Genomic DNA, 21,281 nt, shown 5'->3' with positions numbered 1-21,281 from the left:
TCGGATTTTCCGACACACAAAGTTGGAGAGCAGGAGATAAAATTTTCCGACAACGAAATCCGTTGTGGGAAATTCCGATCGTGTGTACACAAATCCGACGGACAAAGTGCCACGCATGCTCAGAATAAATAAAGAGATGAAAGCTATTGGCTATTGCCCCGTTTATAGTCCCGACGTACGTGTTTTACGTCACCGCGTTTAGAACGATCGGATTTTCCGACAACTTTGTGTGACCGTGTGTATGCAAGACAAGTTTGAGCCAACATCCGTCGGAAAAAATCCTAGGATTTTGTTGTCGGAATGTCCGAACAAAGTCCGACCGTGTGTACGCCCTATAAGTCTGTAAACTTGCTGCACATTTTCTCTGGAAAGTTGTACACTTGCAGAGCACTTGAAGCACAATTTCTAGTTGACACTTTTCCAATTTGTAGCAAATGTATGTGGCAAGTCTCTAGTAAGAGCAAAGCTGCAGAGTTGAGTCTACAGCAAGTCACAGTGCCCCCTGTGGTGGGATGACGATTGCACAACATAACTGAACTTAGAACTTGCAGAATGTTTGCAAAGAAAGTTGATCTGGAGTCATGCAATGTGGCCTTGCTGCAATTGTGCAACAAACTTGTGAAGCCTGACAAGTCTAGCAATAGCTTAGTAAGTCATTCTCAAACTTGCAGCACAATTGCTTGTTATCTGAGCAGTGGGACCAAAACAGGGTAGCTAAGTTCCTACACAAGTGGAACCATGACAGGGTGGCTACGTTCCTACACACAGAACCAAGACAGGTGGCTACGTTCCTACACACAGAACCAAGACAGGTGGCTAAGTTCCTACACACAGTGAAACCATGACAGGGTGGCTACGTTCCTACACATAGTGGAACCAAGACGGGTGGCTACGTTCCTACACACAGTAGAACCAAGACAGGTGGCTACGTTTCTACATACAGTGGAACCAAGATGGGTGGCTATGTTTCTACACACTGTGGAACCAAGACGGGTGGCTACGTTCCTACACACAGTGGAACCAAGATAGGTGGCTACGTTCCTACACGCAGTGGAACCAAGACAGGTGGCTACGTTCCTACATACAGTAGAACCAAGAAGGGTGGCTAAGTTCTTACACAGTGGAACCAAGACGGGTTGCTACGTTCCTACACACAATGGAATCAAGACGGGTGGCTAAGTTCCTACACACAGTGGAACCAAGACGGGTGGCTTCGTTCCTACACACAGTAGAACCAAGACAGGTGGCTACGTTTCTACACACAGTGGAACCAAGATGGGTGGCTACGTTTCTACACACTGTGGAACCAAGACGGGTGGCTACGTTCCTACACACAGTGGAATCATGACAGGTGGCTATGTTCCTACATGCAGTGGAACCAAGACAGGTGGCTATGTTCCTACACACAGTGGAACCATGACAGGGTGGCTACGTTCCTACACACAGTGGAACCAAGACGGGTGGCTACGTTCCTACACACAGTGGAACCAAGACGGGTGGCTACGTTCCTACACACAGTGGAACCATGACAGGGTGGCTACGTTCCTACACACAGTGGAACCAAGAGGGTGGCTACGTTCCTACACACAGTGGAAACATGACAGGGTGGCTACGTTCCTACACACAATGGAATCAAGACGGGTGGCTAAGTTCCTACACACAGTGGAACCAAGACAGGTGGCTACGTTCCTACACACAGTGGAACCATGACAGGGTGGCTACGTTCCTACACACAGTGGAACTAAGAGGGTGGCTACGTTCCTACACACAGTGGAACCATGACAGGGTGGCTACGTTCCTATACACAGTGGAACAAAGACGGGTGGCTAAGTTCCTACACACAGTGGAAACATGACAGGGTGGCTACGTTCCTACACACAATGGAATCAAGACGGGTGGCTAAGTTCCTACACACAGTGGAACCAAGATGGGTGGCTATGTTCCAACATGCAGTTGAACCAAGACAGGTGGCTACGTTCCTACATACAGTAGAACCAAGAAGGGTGGCTAAGTTCTTACACAGTGGAACCAAGACGGGTTGCTACGTTCTTACACACAATGGAATCAAGACGGGTGGCTAAGTTCCTACACACAGTGGAACCAAGATGGGTGGCTACGTTCCTACATGCAGTGGAACCAAGACAGGTGGCTACGTTCCTACATACAGTGGAACCAAGAAGGGTGGCTAAGTTCTTACACAGTTGAATCAAGACTGGTGGCTAAGTTCCTACACACAGTGGAACCAAGATGGGTGGCTACGTTCCTACACACAGTTGAACCAGGGGGGTGGCTACATTCCAACATGCAGTGGAACCAAGATGGGTGGCTACATTCTTACACACAATGGAACCATGACAGGGTGGCTACATTGCTACATACAGTGGGACCAAGAAGAATGAATGTAGCCATCATCTAACAGAAAGTCAGATCACAACAGCAAAAGGGAAGGGGCTTTTTGAGTTAGGAATACATACTTTTTTTTTTGTAAAACCAGAGTTTAGTAAGCCAGGATTAAGACTACGCAAACTTTTTTTCTTTTCTTTTGTCTTTTAGGTATACTAGAGTTTAGTGTCTTTTTAAGCACAGTCAAAATCCCTGCTGAACTGGCTGAATTTCGATCGGTGTCTTTAGTCACCTATATGTATATGGTGAAAAGCACCAAACCACAGCAGGAGATCGATTTACACCAGGCTATTTGCAGCGTAGCAGTACATTTAGCACATTTTGAAAACATATTTTCCAGGCGTTTTACTTTAAAATGGCAAGAGATGGTTGCTGATCTTCCCGCCATCGAGGCGCCTTTGTTCTCCTGCCAATCTTCACACGATCGGAATGCACATACATGAGCAAGACGCTTGTGCTACAGCTGCATCCTGTTCGCTTGATGATAATTGCTGCCTTCCTATACCTTGGGATATGTCTACTTATTTTCCTTTTTCTTTCATCTAGCTCAACGCGTTCATACGAAAGCTTATGGAGAACAAACAGTTAGCTGAGACACCGAGCTGTACATACGATGTTCAGGATATGTGCCTTCATTTCATGTCCTAGATATTTTATTTTATGACAGATGGAACCTAGATTCGAAGTGACAGAGCCGGCATGCTCGTCTCTGGGGAACTCTTCTTACAGGGAAATGTGGAGAACCGTTATCGTTTAGATTTGTATCTATACTGGAACAGATCTTCTCTGCCTACTTCATCCATGCCAAGTCGAATGTAGATCATTCTTTACTCTCCCTGCTATTTATAGGTCAGTCTTGGCTGCCTGAACATTCAAGGCATCCCAAACTATTTATAGAATTTTTCGGGCCTTTTGTAATATTTATCTAGATTTTCCAGGCTTCTCTTTTTTTCAAAGCTTTATTTAATTAAGCTCACATATTGCAGAGTGCTCATTCTTTGACAAAATGCTTATTAGCTGGTATTCCCCTTTAAAGCTCCAGGTGTGAAACCTTTTATTTAAATATATTCAGTGGTCACACAATCCGCTTTGTGAGTACCAATAGCCTTTACAAATCCAGATATTACCATATAAAAGTGCCATCGTCACTGAGCTGTCCATAGGCAGCGCAGGGATTTTTCTGAGTAAAAATCGACCTTATTTATTGAATCCCTCCTGTACTGTGCACTCCTGTTCTGCAGCCTCATAGCTATATAGCTGCAGTGTAAGATCATCTAAGGCAGGCGTGTCAAACTCAATTTCATTGTGGACCACATCAGTAGTATAGTTGTCCTCAAGTGCAGAGTTCAGGAGTGTGTTATGTACAGAGTGCAGAGTTCAGGAGTGCGTTATGTACAGAGTCAAGAGTTTAAAGGTGTGCTATGTACAGGGTGCAGAGTTCAGGGGTGTGCTACGTATAGAGTACAGAGTTCAGGAGTGCGTTATGTACAGAGTCAAGAGTTTAAAGGTGTGCTATGTACAGGGTGCAGAGTTCAGGGGTGTGCTACGTATAGAGTACAGAGTTCAGGAGTGCGCTATGTACAGTGTGCAGAGTTCAGGAGTGCGCTATGTGCAGAGTTCAGGAGTGTGTTATGTACAGAGTTCAGGAGTGCGCTATGTACAGAGTACAGAGTTCAGGAGTGCGCTATGTGCAGAGTTCAGGAGTGTGTTATGTACAGAGTGCAGAGTTCAGGAGTGCGCTATGTACAGAGTGCAGTGTTCAGGAGTGCGCTATGTACAGAGTGCAGAGTTCAGGAGTACGCTATGTACACAGTGCAGAGTTCAGGAGTGTGTTATGTACAGAGTCAAGCGTTTAGAGGTGTGCTATGTACAGGGTGCAGAGTTCAGGGGTGCGTTATGTACAAAGCGCAGAGTTCAGGAGTGCATTATGTAGAGTGCAGAGTTCAGGAGTGCGTTATGTACAGAGTGCAGAGTTCAGGGGTCCACTGCGTACAGAGTGCAGAGTTTAGGAGTGCATTACATACAGAGTGCAGGGTTTAGGGGTGACCTGTGTCCACACAGTGTGTAACCCTAATAGAATTCCCCCACATTCCAGCTGCAAAACTGGGTGCGAGGGCCACATGACAAGGCCTGGCAGGCTGAGTTCGGCCCTCAAGCCTTGTGTTTGACATGTGTGATCTAAGGCATTGCTGCCTCTGATTACTAGTCTCACAAAATTTGAAGTGGGATTTGGTGACGTCACCACTGTTCTGCTCATTGTTCTCTTTGCTGGAGAGGAAGCTGCCCTGCATGCATCTCCCTGCTTCTGCTCCTTTCATTAGGTTGATCTGCTTGTAGGCAGGTGGCTACAAGGAGAATGTTCTAAAAATGTTTTACAATAGCAAGTGAGCTTAGGCTGCCCAGATTAGGAAAGAGTGAAATGCGTCAGGCTTTTTGGGTCCTGCCTTCCTTCCCGGTTGGTATATACACAGGGAGAAGAACGGACTACAAGGGCTTTTTGAGCGGGACCAAATGGGTGTCAGAAGGTCCATGTCATCTGGAAGGATGTAACCTTCGTCAGCCAACCCAAGGGATTCACCAGTTATGGACACTACCAGTTACGGACACCTCTACAGGTAGGCCTGGACAGTCACAGAATAGTTAGCTAGGAATTGGACTGAGATGCACACTAACGCCATGGTAGTTCATTGAGAACTACAATCCATCGGCCGCAAAAGCTGTTGGTACTTGTAGTTCATTCATTCACAGATCTCTTTAAATGAATGACACGGCCGTCAAATTGTGACAGTGGGTACAGGGAGAAGATCCCTGGCTCGCTGTCAAAATGGGCGGGGGCGGGGGGTTAAGAGGCTGCAGCAGTGGGAACATGTTACATGTTCCACCGTAAAAACAATTGGAACATGTAACTTGTTCCCACAGGTGAACTTATCCTTTACCTCGGCAGGAGAGTTGGAGGATGAGAGTAGTTGTCACAGGTAACCAAGAATTAGTGTGAAGTGAACAGCAGCCGGTCAGTTAAGCGTGGTACCTGGCATAGATTATAGGCCCTCTGGCATGAAGAAGCAAAGCCCTGCCTCTACCAAGATGGCTGCCCCCACACGGAGACACAGCCATGGTAAGTCAGTAATGTGGAAAGATCAGCTTCAGGGAGATCACAGGCAAAAGTGGTGAGTAGTCCTTTGGCCTCTGCCTGCCTTTTTTGGGTACAGGTCCTCTTTAGGTTCCCACTTACCGCAATCATTTTTTTGGGATTCTCTCGCTCCCTGAGGACTCCTTTTTTCTTCTGTCACTGTAGATATTGGAGGCATCAGGAGCGAGACTCCACCGTTTTATTTTATGATTAACAATATACACTATATTTTCAAAAGTATTGTGACACCTGCCTATACCCACACATGAACTTTAATGGCATCCCAGTCTTAGTCCGTAGGGTTCATTATTGAGTTGGCCCACCCTTTGCAGCTATAACAGCTTCAACTCTTCTGGGAAGGCCGTCCACAAAGTTTAGGAGTGTGTCTATAGGAATGTTTGGCCATTCTTCCGGAAGCGCATTTGTGAGGTCAGGCACTGATGTTGGACGAGAAGGCCCGACTCGCAGTCTCCGCTCTAATTCATCACAAAGGTGTTCTATCGGGTTGAGGTCAGGACTCTGTGCAGGCCAGTCAAGTTCCTCCACCCCAAACTCGCTCATCCATGTCTTTATGGACCTTGCTTTGTGCACTGGTGTGCAGTCATGTTGGAACAAGAAGGGACCATCCCCAAACTGTTCCCATAAAGTTGGGAGCATGAAATTGTCCAAAATGTCTTGGTATGCTGACGCCTTAAGAGTTACCTTAACTGGAACTAAAGGGCCAAACCCAACCCCTGAAAAACAACCCCCACACCATAATCCCCCCTCCACCAAATGATTTGGACCAGTGCACATAGCAAGGTCCATAAAGACATGGATCAACTCAATATTGAACCCTACGAACTAAGACTGGGATGCTGTATATATATATATATATATATATATATATATATAGTCCCAAAACTTTTGACAATACAGTGTATATATACTAATAAATATTATCATTGATGAGTAGACGCCTGTATTTCTACATATTAGCAGAGAATGATCAGCACAGAGCTCTTTAGCGGTTCTCCCTTCTGTATTAATGGTTATTTGGCAGTGATTGCTCTTCTATTGATCTCTCTGTATCCAATCTGGCCAGTGATGGGATACAGCTGGTCCTCGGCACGCTCGGGGTCATCGCTCCGTGTTTTGTAAATGTGGATAGTTATCTCTCATTCTGCTAATCTAATTCATTTTCCGAGCTCTTCAGAGATCTCTGCATATGCTGCAAATGTCAGCCAGAGGTGAATCGTCATTTATTCTCTTGTGCCCGGTGACGACAAGCGACAATTATTCCGAAGGTGGATCTGTGCATGTGACTTGTAATTATACCGCGCATATAATCATACACAGGTGTATGTGTTCTGTACGTCTCATAGAACTGTCCTGTGGTTTTATCTTTTGTTCTTAAAATAATAGGAAGCATTTGCATTGGTTAAATGATAACGACCAAAGAAATTGGTGAAACTGTAGTTTGCCTGCTTACTGGAGACATTAGGCATGATCAGGATGTGCTGTTGGATGGTGACACCACTAAATGAGGCTTATCAATTCACTAGGGACCGGTGACATCACTAAGGATGTAGCCTCTCTATTAACTAGATACTGGTGACATCACTGAGAATGCAGCCTATCCATTCACTAGAAAGCGGTGACATCACCACTTTCACTAGAGACCGGTGACCTCACTGAGAATGCAGCCTACCCATTCACTAGAGACCGATGACATCACTGAGAATGCAGCCTATCTATTCACTAGAGACCGATGACATCACTGAGAATGCAGCCTATCCATTCACTAGAGACTGGTGACATCACTGAGAATGCAGCCTATCCATTCATTAGAGACTGGTGACATCACTGAGAATGCAGCCTATCCATTCACTAGAGACCAGTGACATCACTGAGAATGCAGCCTATCCATTCACTAGAGACCAATGACATCACTGAGAATGCAGCCTATCCATTCACTAGAGACCAGTGACATCTCTGAGAATGCAGCCTATCCATTCACTAGAGACTGGTGACATCACTGAGAATGCAGCCTATCCATTCACTAGAGACCGGTGACATCTCTGAGAATGCAGCCTATCCATTCACTAGAGACCAGTGACATCACTGAGAATGCAGCCTATCCATTCACTAGAGACCAGTGACATCACTGAGAATGCAGCCTATCCATTCACTAGAGACCAGTGACATCTCTGAGAATGCAGCCTATCCATTCACTAGAGACCAGTGACATCTCTGAGAATGCAGCCTATCCATTCACTAGAGACCGATGACATCACTGAGAATGCAGCCTATCCATTCACTAGAGACTGGTGACATCACTGAGAATGCAGCCTATCCATTCACTAGAGACCAGTGACATCTCTGAGAATGCAGCCTATCCATTCACTAGAGACTGGTGACATCACTGAGAATGCAGCCTATCCGTTCACTAGAGACCAGTGACATCACTGAGAATGCAGCCTATCCATTCACTAGAGACCGATGACATCACTGAGAATGCAGCCTATCCATTCACTAGAGACCGATGACATCACTGAGAATGCAGCCTATCCATTCACTAGAGACCAGTGACATCACTGAGAATGCAGCCTATCCGTTCACTAGAGACCAGTGACATCACTGAGAATGCAGCCTATCCATTCACTAGAGACCGATGACATCTCTGAGAATGCAGCCTATCCGTTCACTAGAGACCAGTGACATCACTGAGAATGCAGCCTATCCGTTCACTAGAGACCAGTGACATCACTGAGAATGCAGCCTATTCATTCACTAGAAACAGGTGACATCACTGAGAATGCAGCTTATCCATTCAATTGTGTTCACAATGAATGTGAACTTTGTAATCTGTAGCAATGTGTTTCCTATGTTGTCGGCCATATTAGGCTGACCAGGGCTCCTTGATTTAAGAAAGGAAGGATTATAAAAGGGATATATAATCCTTCCTTTCCTGTATATATATCAGTTGTGAGGTTTGCTGCTCTTTCTCCTCCTCCCCGACACCTTGCTGTATGGTGGCATCTTCCATTCTACATCATACATGAGCTGAAAATAAACGTGAAGGTTTTTCTCTAGGACTCTGTACAGAAACCTATTTGCAGAATTGTTGGGGGTAATACATGACATGTATGTGAATCAACTGATAAATAAAGCATTGCCACAGCTCCAGTAATGAAAAGCTCCTACAAACCGGTTTATCCACGAGTAATAGCAACACATCTGCCTGTGGGTAGTGAATAATTTCCAAATCCCAATAGCTTTCTTGTATAACCCTGGGCATATGATTTAATAAAACTGTCTGCAAACACTAAATGAAAGCTTTATTGGACGGATTATTTCGTACAGATCAGTTCTCCGTTAGCTTTCTCAATCGGGCACCCAGACGGAAGGAAAATTCAGACCTTTACTTCTTCCCCCACCCAATCTATCTTCCATTACCTCTAAAAACACAAAATCACCTTTGGTAATACCATGGGCATTAATAAAGACCCTCTTAAACCAGGATGTCCGGAAGGGGTCCGAAGATTTTATTCCAAAGAGCAAGCCACCATGTCTATGGGGCCCCTTTATCAGGGCTTATGATACTGTGTATAAAGAAAAGTTCAAATTTGGATTCTATCCGGTTCATTTTTTCTGAACAAAAGCTAATTGTGAATTCCGTCCGGGAGGAATAACTTGGGCAGCCAGTAGTCTGAAGGTTTGCCTTGTTCTTTGGAATAAGCCTTAAGACTCTACGTACTAAATAATATGGTGTGAGGTTTCATTTACCCTTTGGTCCCTGGGTGGCTTCTGAGACTTCCAAGCAAGTTGACCTGAGTTTACGAAAAACCTAAGCAGAATCAGTCCTTCATTGGAAGACTTTACTCCACAGGCTTACTCAACCTATTTACCATGGAGGAACGCTTGAAATAATTTTCAGGTCCCAGGGAACCACCACTAAAATGATTAGACCTACAGCTCACAGTATAATAGTGTGATCAGAAGGTTGAGAGGTAGAGAGTCATAAATAAAAGAATAATCTATTGAAAAATCATGACATTCAATGAATAATAATAATGGTAGCTAAAGAAACATAATGAAAATTGTAGTTGCCCCTTACATTTTTAATTAGTGTAGAAGAGACCCCTTACATTGGTGGTCGGAGTAGAAGGGACCCCCTTAGACTGGTGGCTAGTGTAGACATGACCCCTTACATTGGTGGTCAGTGTAGAAGTGACACCTTAGATTGGTGGTCAGTGTCCAAGTGATCACTTGGATTGGTAGTTAGTGTAGAAGTGACTCCTTAGATCGATGAGTGACCCCTTAGGTTGGTAGTCAGTGTAAAAGTGATCGCTTGGATTGATGGTCAGTGTAGAAGTTACTCCTTGGATTGGTGGTCAGTGTAGAAGTTACTCCTTGGATTGATATATATGAAGTTATGAATAAGCACTAGTCACATCGCGAAAAGCGTCAACTTTTACTGTACCCGACACTGTTCGTGATTTCTTTTGCACAAAGGATCAATAAAGATAAAGTGTTGCAGGGAATTCTGGATTTCTTTCGATTGTGTACCTGCAGACGAGCTGTGCTATCATTCTTCTAAACCCTGGCTATGCTATGGATGAATGGCTAATGTGCTCACCTGGAGTGGCTTTCTCTTCAGTGTAGAAGTGACTCTTTGGATTGGTGGTCAGTGTAGAAGTGACCCCTTGGATTGGTGGTCAGTGTAGAAGTGACCCCTTGGATTGGTGGTCAGTGTAGAAGTGACCCCTTGAATCGGTGGTCAGTGTAGAAGTGACCCCTTGGATTGATGGTCAGTGTAGAAGTGACCCCTTGGATTGATGGTCAGTGTAGAAGTGACCCCTTGAATCGGTGGTCAGTGTAGAAGTGACCCCTTGAATTGACGGTCAGTGTAGAAGTGACCCCTTGGATTGGTGGTCAGTGTAGAAATGACCCCTTGGATTGATGGTCAGTGTCGAAGTGACCCCTTGGATTGGTGGTCAGTGTAGAAGTGACCCCTTGGATTGGTGGTCAGTGTAGAAGTGACCCCTTGGATTGGTGGTCAGTGTAGAAGTGACCCCTTGGATTGTTGGTTAGTGTAGAAGTGACCCCTTGGATTGGTGGTCAGTGTAGAAGTGACCCCTTGGATTAGTGGTTAGTGTGGAAGTGACTCCTTAGATCGATGAGTGTTCCTTAGATTCGGGGTCATTGTAGAAGTGACCGCTTGGATTGGTAGTCAGTGTAGAAGTGTGACTCCTTGGGTTGGTGGTCAGTGTAGAAGTGACTCCTTAGATCGATGAATGACCCCTTAGATTGGTGGTCAGTGTATAAGTGTGCTGCTGGATTGGTCAGTGTAGAAGTGACCCCTTACATTGGTAGTCAATCCACTACCTTGGATTGGTAGTCTGTGTATAAGTAACCCCTTGGATTGTGGTCAGTGTAGAAGTGACTTCTTTAGATTGGTGGTTTGTATTTGGGGGCCCACCCCCAAATACAAACAAATACACGCATCAGGGGTGCCTATGCATAAAAACATTGATTGCAATACACATATTACATATTGCTGCGCACACCAAAGTGAGAGACCAAATTCTAGGCCCAATATTTGTGGTTAACTCTAAACTGATGACCTGTTTTAAAGAGTCACCTATGGAAAATATAGGGTACTGAAATTTGTTGTCGTTTCACAGGTGCACGCAATTTTAGGCCATAGCATGTTGGGTAATTGGCGCAACTACATCTTCTATTTTGTACCATAAAATGGAGTAATATGTTGTGTTTGTTAACCCAAAAATTAGCTTTGGTGTATTTTTTTTTTATTGAAATTTTACATTTCATAAACTGTTACGTTAATACTGTGTTATAAAAAATTGGAACCACCACTATTTTATTGTAAAGAGGAAAAGATCTCCACTATTCCCGACCAGCCCAGATGAATGAACGACAAGGAGCGGCCTCAACCTTCATGTCTCCACCAAACCACACACCCTGATGCATTTCGCCCTGCCCACCAGGCACCACTATTTTTATTTTTTAGGGTCTCTGCTTTCAGAAAATACACTATATTGTCAAATGTATTGGGACGCCTGCCTTTACAAGTACGTGAACTTTAATGGCTTCTTAGTCCGTTGAGTTCAATGTTGAGTTGGCCCACCCTTTTCAGCTATAACAGCTTCAACTCTTCTGGGAAGGCTGTCCACAAGGTTTAGGAGTGTGTCTATGGGAATGTTTGACCATTCTTCCAGAAGCGCATTTGTGAGGTCAGGTACTGATATTGAACGAGAAGGCCTGGCTCGCAGTCTAATTCATCCCCAGTTGGTTCTATCACGTTGAGGTCAGGACTCTTTGCAGGCCAGTCAAGTTCCTCCACCCCAAACTCGCTCATCCATGTCTTTATGGGCCTTGCTTTGTGCTTATCATTTGGTAGAGGGGGGATTATGATGTGGGGTAGTTTTTATGGGGTTGGGCTTGGCCCCTTAGTTTCAGTGAAGGGAATTCTTAAGACGTCACCATACCAAGACATTTTGGACACTTGTATGCTCCCAACTTTGTGTGAACAGTTTGGGGATGGCCCCTTCCTGTTCCAAACGTGACTGCACACCAGTGCATAAAACAAGGTCCATAAAGACATGGATAGGCAAGTTTGGGGTGGAGGAGCTTGACTGGCCTGCACAGAGTCCTAACCTCAACCCGACAGAACACCTTTGGGATGAAATAGAGCGAAGACTGCGAGCCAGGCCTTCTAGTCCAACATCAGTGATTGAAAAAGAGGTCTCTGACAGGGAGTAATACTAAGCGGAGGGTGTGCCACATCCCAAAAATCCAATTGGTTCAGTGAGACTTATTACATTTCCACTTTTGGTTTTCCTCTCAATGTGATGCAGTTGTGTCCAAATTACATGTCCTTGCTTTTTGATGTATCCCATTGTATATATTGTTTGTGTTTGATTTGTATTTTTGTATATATTTTTTGTTGTACTTTTGAATTTTGTAATAAAATTATATACTTTTTACTTACATTGCATCATTGATGGTAGTGCCTCAAAAGTCCCACTCTAGGGGAATGTTTTGGTCTTTTAACATCAGTGCCTGACCTCACAAATGCGCTTCTGGAAGAATGGTCAAACATTCCCATAGACCAGGGGTCTCAAACTGGCGGCCCTCCAGCTGGTGCGAAAGTCCCATGAGGCATTGCAAGGCTGACAGTTACAAGCATGACTCCCTCAGGCGGAGGCATGATGGGACTTCTAGTTCTGCAACAGCTGGAGGGCCACCAGTTTGAGACCCCCTGTCATAGACACACTCCTAAACCTTGTGGACAGCCTTCCCAGAAGAGTTGAAGCTGTTATAGCTGCAAAGGGTGGGCCAACTCAATATTGAACCCTACGGACTAAGACTGGGATGCCGTTATAGTTTGTGTGTATAAAGGTAGGTGTCCAAATACTTTTGATAATATAGTGTAGATACTGTTTGGGAGGATTTACCTAATCTTCAGGTCTAAAATTATTTTTTTTAAACCTATGTTGTTAAAAATTCAAAAACGGCTGTGGCAGCAAAAGGGTTGAAGTATTTTCAATGAAATTTCATAAAGGGGGGGGGGGTTCCAGGGCTAGGAACTGAAAAGACATTAAATAATGTGCCTTTCATGCTCCTCGGTTCCTCCTCTTGGTCCTCCCGTTGATGGACCTCATATCCTAATCTTTGTTTTTTTTCTCTTTCCATAGCAACCAGCAAGCCTTCCTCCTGGAGAACGTTCCCTGCAAGAACAGCACATGCTCCCGGGTGTTCGAAGTCCACTGGGACCTCTCTGACCTAAATCAAATAAAAGACGCGGTGGTGGCGACGTTCTTTGACATTTACGAAGACGTGAGATCACTTTTTTGCTACTTTTAATTGCCACGCGCCTCTCTCTTTCCTTTTTAGATTCGCAATCCCGGCTTCGCTCTAATGTCAGATTGTTGGTGCCAGAGGTAGATAATGAAAGCAAATGACTTAATTAGGCAGCAACTTTGAGATGCAGGGGCAGATCAAGCAATGATTCATGGAACCGCTGCGTCTCTCTGATGCCGCACACAATCCAATTCGTTTGGGGGTGGGGGGTAAAAAAACCTCTCGTTACCGAGCTCCGGGATGGGAACAGAAATAGCGCATTCCAGAGGTCACCGCCGCTTTTAATGGTTCGTACAGGTTTCCGGGCCGGGAGAAGATCTGCCGCAGCAGAGCGATTTAAATGTATACTTTGATCTTTTTATATCAAAGCAAAAAAGGGATCGTTTATTTTTTTTCGAACAGGCGAGTGAGACACGGAGCTGCTTTTCATGTATTCATTTATTTATTTTTACAGTATAGCGGTGTCTTTCCAGCACGCGGTTATTAAAGTGCTAACCTTGAAATTTTGACTGGACTCATTTTTTTTTTTCCAGGCTTGTGCATCAATATTTAGGTATAGTATCCAGTGTAGACATGTTGTGATATGTAGATTGGCCACTAGAGGCAGTGTAGAAAAGCTGCTGCAATGACTCTGCCTAATTGCTTGACAACTGCTGTGATAAGATATCATCAGCCGCATAGGGAGTGCATTATTTTTAATGAGTCAGCTGACTCGTAGATTTAAAGTGGACCTTTAATCATTTTTTCAGCTTTCCATCTATTAAATCTTCTGCCCTTGTTGTTGTTTTAACTTTGGATAGTAAAACATTTTTATTTCTGCCAGTAAATACCTTATACAGCCCACTTCCTGTTACTTGACTGGTCATTAGCCTAGGCCAGAGATATGCAATTAGCGGACCTCCAGCTGTTGCAGAACTACAAGTCCCATGAGGCATAGCTTTGAATAGGAGAATCGGGATGCCACACACCGGATGAAGTAGAAAAATTAGCTTTATTGTAAAAATAGGATCACCAAAAATGCAGGACAGTATGGCAGAATGTACAGGCTCAGCTGACGCGTTTCGCACTCCTGATTGAGTGCTTGCTCATAGCTCATCAGCTATGAGTAAGCACTCAATCAGGAGTGCGAAACGCGTCAGCTGAGCCTGTACATTCTGCCATACTGTCTTGCATTTTTGGTGATCCTATTTTTACAATTAAGCTAATTTTTCGACTTCATCCGGTGTGTGGCATCCCGATTCTCCTATTCAAAGCTTTGCACTACCTTGCATTTAGCCAGCACCTGGGACTCTTCACCTTTTGAAGGACTCACATTAACTACACACCTGGGTTTGGATGTACCTGAGCGGTGAAACACTTTCTTTGTTTCGATCCCATGAGGCATAGCAAGACTCTGACAGCCACAAGCATGACACCCAGAGGCAGAGGCATGATGGGACTTGTAGTTTTGCAACAGCTGGAGGTCCACTAATTGCATGTCCCTGGCCTAGGCTTATGACATCATGCACAGCTCTCTCTCTCACTCTCCTGAGAGTTTGCCAGGAAGGGAGGGGGGATGAGTCATAAGAGGGCCAATGAGAGCTGCAGAGCTGGAGGTGTGCCTCTGTGTGCTTTCTTTAGGTGGTATTTGATCACCTCTGCGGTCTTTATTTTTTGCGCTATAAACAAACAAAGAGCAACAATTTTGAAAAAAAATTTTTTTTTTTTTTTTTTTTTTTTTTACTTTTTGCTATAATAAATATCCCCCAAAAAATATAAAACAAACTAATTTATTCATCAGTTTAGGCCGATATATATTCTTCTACGTATTCTTGGTAAAATCGCAATAGGCATATGTGATTGGTTTGCACAAAAATGATCGCGTCTATAAACTATGGGATAGATTTAGGGACTTTTATTTATTTTTTAATTGTTTTTACTAGTAATGGCGGCGATTTTTAACGAACTGCGACATTGCGGCGGACAAATCTGACCCCAAATGACACTTTTTGGGGACCAGTGACATCGATCAGTGCTATAAAAAATGCACTGATCAATGTAAATATGACACTGGCAGGGAAGGGGTTAACACTATGGGGGCGATCAAGGGGTTAAGTGTGTTCCCTGGATGTGTTCTAACTGTAGGGGGAGGGGCTCACTGGGACATGACAGAGATCGCTGTTCCCGAAGACTGGGAACAGAAAATCTTTGACATGTCCCCTGTCAGAACGGGGATCCGCCTTGTTTACGCTGGCAGATCCCCGTTCTGCCTCTGTACAAGGCGATTGCGGGTCGCTGGCGGACATCGAGTCCGCCCAACCCGCAGGCATACTCCCGCAGCGCGAGCGCCCGCCCGCAACTACGCCTGCACAAGCCGCCGTATAGGTACGGTGATTCACGCAGCGCTGCCAACCTGCTGCAGTATATCTGCGTGAGCCGGTCGGCATGTGCTTAAAGTGGTTGTAAAGCCTCAAGGTTTATGCATTAATGTGAAAAACCTTCTGTGCTGCAGCTCCCTGCCAGACCCCTCCCCCCTTTTTTCTTACCAGAGCCCAATCTGATCCGGCTCCTCATTGGACAGATTGATAGCAGTGGAAGCCATTGGACTGAGGCTGTCAATCACAGGCTGTGTGCTGGAGATTCCCCCCCTCTGTCACCTTTTTACCTCTTGTTCTCAGTAAAACTTGTCAGAAGTGATTAATTCAGACAGCAGAGGAAGGAAGCAGCAGAGAGAAATGACACTTAGTGCTCTGGATGGAGACAAGTACACACTATAGAGCAGAGGCGTCACACTCCGTTTTATTGCAGACTTTATCAGCATTATGACTGGTTCTATCCGTAAGACTAGATGTCCTGAGCTCCCCTCCCCCCCCTTATACCATCAACTGTCATGAGCCCCCCCCACACACCTTCCCTTACAGTGCACCTCCATCACCTTGTGCTGCTGCCGGGAAGAAATTGGGGGTGGAGCCGGGAAACAGAAAGTGCAGGTTCTGGAGGAGGACCAGAGGGATGGGCTGCTGAATGCTGAAATGAGGGGGTGCTGCAGCTGCACAGAGAGGTGCAGGATCTGTAGAAGGAGTTCCATAGCTCCCAACGGTCCCTGATTTGGAGCAGTGTCCGTCTGTCCCTCTTTCCTCCTCATTTGTCCCTCACTTTGGTCTGATCTATAAAGATGTATATGAAATGTACATTTTTATCTTTCAAAAAGTGTTTCCCGGTGCTAAACCTTTCAAGTCATTTCTAAATTGCTGCATTTGTAAATTTCAAAAGACAGTAAAAAGAAATATTAGTGGTTAAAAAAAAAGCTCTTAGGGGTTTAACTAAACTTTTTTTTTTTTTTGCATAATTCTCCTTTTAAGGGGGCGTGGCAGGGGGTGTGTCCTATGCCAACATACTTTTGCTAATAGGTGTCCCTCGTTCTCATCTCAAAAAGTTTTGCGGTATGAGATTCTGTCCTCTCTGCTGCTGACTGCTGAGATTGGGGAGGGAGCTTCTTCGTAGCTGGACAGAGAAGAGCAGGATCTGGTAGGGGAGTTCTGTCCTCTCTGCTGCTGACTGCTGAGATTGGAGGAGAGAGCTTCTTCGTAGCTGCACAGAGAAGAGCAGGATCTGGTAGGGGAGTTCTGTCCTCTCTGCTGCTGACTGCTGAGATGGGGGGGCGGAGCTTCTTCGCAGCTGGACAGAGAAGAGCAGGATCTGGTAGGGGAGTTCTGTCCTCTCTGCTGCTGACTGCTGAGATGGGGGGGCGGAGCTTCTTCGCAGCTGCACAGAGAAGAGCAGGATCTGGTAGGGGAGTTCTGTCCTTTTTGCTGCTGACTGCTGAGATGGGGGGAAGGCTTCTTCACAGCTGCACAAAGAAGAGCAGGATCTAGTAGGGGAGTTCTGTCCTCTCTGCTGCTGACTGCTGAGATTGGGGGGGGGGAGCTTCTTCGCAGCTGCACAGAGAAGAGCAGGATCTAGTAGGGGAGTTCTGTCCCCTCTGCTGCTGACTGCTAAGATTGGAGGAGAGGGGGAGCTTCTTCGCAAGTGAGCAGAGCAGGATCTGGTAGGTGAGTTCTGTCTTCTCTGCTGCTGACTGCTGAGATTGGGGGGGGGGCTTCTTCGCAAATGCGCAGAGAAGAGCAGGATCTGGTAGGGGAGTTCTGTCCTCTCTGCTGCTGACTGCTGAGATGGGTGGGGAGGTTCGCAGCTGCAGAGAGAAGAGCAGGATCCGGTAGGGGAGTTCTGTCCTCCTTTCTGCTGCTGACTGCTGAGACAAGGTGGGGGAACAGAGACAAGGGGGGTGCCACAGCTGCAAGAGAGGTGCGAGGACCACATGAAACAGCCCGCGGGCCTTGTGTTTGACACATCTGCTACAGAGGGATATGCTTTGTTCATATTTCGTGTCTGAGGTTTACAACCACTTTAACAACAGTTTTTTCAATATAAAAGGTATTAACTCTTCGAAAATGAAAATGGTTGCTGTCTATTGTGACACGAGATTTAATAAATCCTTTATTTTTTATTTTTTTGTGTGCAAAATCAAATTCCAAACCCCTGATTATTTCATTCATTTCATGTAATTGGACAGAGGTCATGCAGTAAACATAATATGCAATTTGTGGCCGTAATATCCTTTTAATTAAATCCAATTCATTACCACCAACCATTATATTTCATTACGTGATAAGAGCGTAATTACATACGGTACATTTTATGGCACCATTTTGCCGCTGCGGCTTTTATGTTGGGAGATTAGCTGCGGGAATATATCGGCTCGGGAACAATGAAAAGAGCGCCCCCCCCGCCAGCTTCCGACGCGATTTATCTGCGACGCGGCAAGGGTTAAGAGAGGAGGAGGGGTTTTTTAGGACTCGGGCTCTTCAATAATTAATGACATAAAATTATTTGCGGTGGTTCCATCACACCACTGTGATCCGTGTAACTTTTAATAAAATCTGATCTCAAAAAATGAACTCCAGTCAGTAAAGTTCCATCACTTTGATGTTGATGTCTGCGCTAGGACACTGGACTAAAGATCCAGTTTATTATCTTCTGTTTCTTATATACTTTTTTCCATTTGTGAACACTTGATAAGGAGGACAACCTTGTTTGAATTCCTTCTTCCCCCTAAAGCCCAATGAAACTTTTAAACCATCTAAATACGTTCCAGGGGCTTGAAAACAAAAGGGGTTCAAAGTATTGCCGTTTCTTTTCTTTAGAACGCAGCCACAGCCTGAGTAGAATAGCCTGTCCCCTGCCAGCATGCTCTAGGGCGGTGGTAGTCAACTTTCTTGATCTGGTCAGAAGTGTGCGGCCCTCAACGACACCAATGGGCCGCACATAAATGTGTCAGAGACAGCAGACACACAACAGGATATAGTCAGAGACTAATGGGGATGGTCAGAGACTGCAGACAGAATACAGGAGAAAGTCAGAGATTGTGGATATGATACAGGAGATGGTCAGAGACTGCAGACATGGTACAAGAGATGGTCAGAGACTGCAGACATGATTCAGAAGATGGTCAGAGACTGCAGACATGATACAAGAGATGGTCAGAGACTGCAGACATGGTACAAGAGATGGTCAGAGACTGCGGACATGATACAGGAGATGGTCAGAGATTGTAGACATGATACAAGAGATGGTCAGAGACTGCGGACATGATTCAGGAGAGGGTTAGAGACTGCGGACATGATACGTGGACATGATACAAGAAATGGTTAGAGACTGCACACAGTATACAAGAGATGGTCAGAGACTGCAGATAGGATACAGGAGATGGTCAGAGACTGTGGACATGGTTTACGAGATGGTCAGAGACTGCGGACAGGATACAAGAGATGGTCAGCGATTGCGGACAGAATACAAGAGACATCAGATCAGAGATTGTAGACATGATACAAGAGATGGTCAGTAACTGCGGACACGATTCGCGAGAGGGTTAGAGACTGTGGACATGATACAGGAGATGATCAGAGACTGTGGACATGGTTTACGAGATGGTCAGAGACTGCAGACATGATACAAGAGACATCAGATCAGAGACTGCAATCATGATACAAGAGACATCAGATCAGAGACTGCGGACATGATACAAGAGACATCAGATCAGAGACTGCGGACATGATACAGGAGATGGTCAGAGACTGTGGACATGATTCAGGAGATGGTCAGAGACTGCAGACATGATTCAGGAGATGGTCAGAGGCTGCAGACATGATTCAGGAGATGGTCAGAGGCTGCAGACATGATACAGGAGATGGTCAGAGGCTGCAGACATGATACAGGAGATGGTCAGAGGCTGCAGACATGATACAGGAGGTGGTCAGAGACTGAGGACAGAATAAAAGAGATGGCCAGAAACTGCGGACAGTATACAGATGATGGTCAGAGACTGCGGAGCGCGGACAGGATACAAGAGATGGCCTGAGACTGCAGACATGCTTCAGGATTCTGTGAATATGCTAGAGGAGATATCTGAGACTGCGGACATGCTTCAGGAGACAGTCATTGACTGGAGACATATTACTTAAAGAGGAACTGCAGTCTGCTCACATAATTTGTAATAAAAACATCTTTGCCATTCTGAAGCTTCCCTCCAACAACTTTGCATATTATTTTATATATACTGTGATTCTGTACTTGCCAAATATGCTGCAGAAATCTCCCTCCACTGAGTCTGACTGCATCCATTTTAACTGTGGGCAGCTGAAGCTGCTGCCTGTTCATTTCCTGGATTTACACAGAGGCACAGCTCCAGCTCTGCACCTCCCATTGGCCCTCTTATGACTCATCCCCCCTCCCTTCCTGGCAAACACTCACGAGAGTGAGAGAGAGAGCTGTGTATGATGTCATAAGCCTAGGCTTTTTTCCAGACAAGAAACAGGAAGTGGGCTGTAGAAGGTATTTACTGGCAGAAAAAAAATGTTTTACTATTCAAAGTTAAAACAACAACAAGGGCAGAAGATTTAATAGATGGAAAGATGAAAAAATGACTGAAATTCTGCTTTAAGACTGTTTCAAATCACCTCTGTAACAGAGCAGTAGGAAAAACACAGATTGGTGTCTGCAGGGGCACTGAGCGCCACAGAAAAAGAGCCAAAGGGTCGCATGCAGCCCCAAGGCCGCAGGTTCTGCATCAGGGCTGTAGGAAAGGGACCCTTACACTTCTTGTGGAAGCAGTGGTCTCTCTGCAGCAGTCCTGTACAGCAGAGCTTAGATTGAGAGAGGGAAAAAGCAGCAAATGGAGCAAATCAGTTGCACTCCCGTGCAGGTGGAGATGCTGATAGGAGGATAAAGCAGAGCGATGAAGAATAAGCTCATCAATCTTCTGTTTCTGCCTTTAGTATCCAGTCACAGGCTGGGGGGGGGGGAGGGGACCTGTAGGTTTCACTTAACTGCAGCTGAGTAGAATAGATCCCCTGCTCTGCCAGACACGACTGTCTGACCTTGTATTCATTGTAGACAATCTGCTTTATTTTTCAGGGAATTCTGGACATCATTGTGCTCAGCACAGGAAGTTCCGGTGACAACTCCATCCACGTCTTACAGAATAACTTCGAAGCCGACGCCTACTTTGTCAAAGTCATAGGTAAGGAGGAAACGCCGGCCTTCCCTTCCTGATGTATTTAGGTGATCATGTCAAATTCCGCTTGTCTAAAACAGCTGAAATTGTGTTTCCATGCCAACCAGAAATGCACTAGTTTCAATTTTTAAAGAAGCATATGTTCGGGGGAGGGGGGGGGACCTTGTTTTAGAAAGCATATGTCACCTTGTCTCATTTTATTCACAGTTTCATTCTGCCCCAAACTGAAAACCTCCCACACATTCCGCTCCTCAAATACAACATGGCACATAGTGGGCTTCCTGGAATATGATTGTTCAGGAAACAATAATACGCTGTAACCAATAG

At 45.2% G+C, this 21,281-nt stretch overlaps 1 protein-coding gene across 2 annotated transcripts in view; it reads left to right on the top strand.

The window, feature by feature from the left end:
* The window catches only part of ITFG1 (integrin alpha FG-GAP repeat containing 1), a 314,466-nt gene that overhangs the window by 187,035 nt on the left and 106,150 nt on the right, over positions 1-21,281 (top strand). For both annotated transcript variants that reach the window (XM_073605835.1, XM_073605834.1), the window contains exons 11-12: positions 13,237-13,378; positions 20,855-20,960. In XM_073605835.1, coding sequence (XP_073461936.1) covers positions 13,237-13,378; positions 20,855-20,960 — 248 coding nt within the window. The remainder of the gene's footprint in view (positions 1-13,236; positions 13,379-20,854; positions 20,961-21,281) is intronic.

This window comes from Aquarana catesbeiana, linkage group LG11, assembly GCF_042186555.1.
Source record: "Aquarana catesbeiana isolate 2022-GZ linkage group LG11, ASM4218655v1, whole genome shotgun sequence".
Classification (NCBI taxonomy): Eukaryota; Metazoa; Chordata; class Amphibia; order Anura; family Ranidae; genus Aquarana; species Aquarana catesbeiana.
This window is presented reverse-complemented; position numbering and strand designations above follow the sequence as displayed.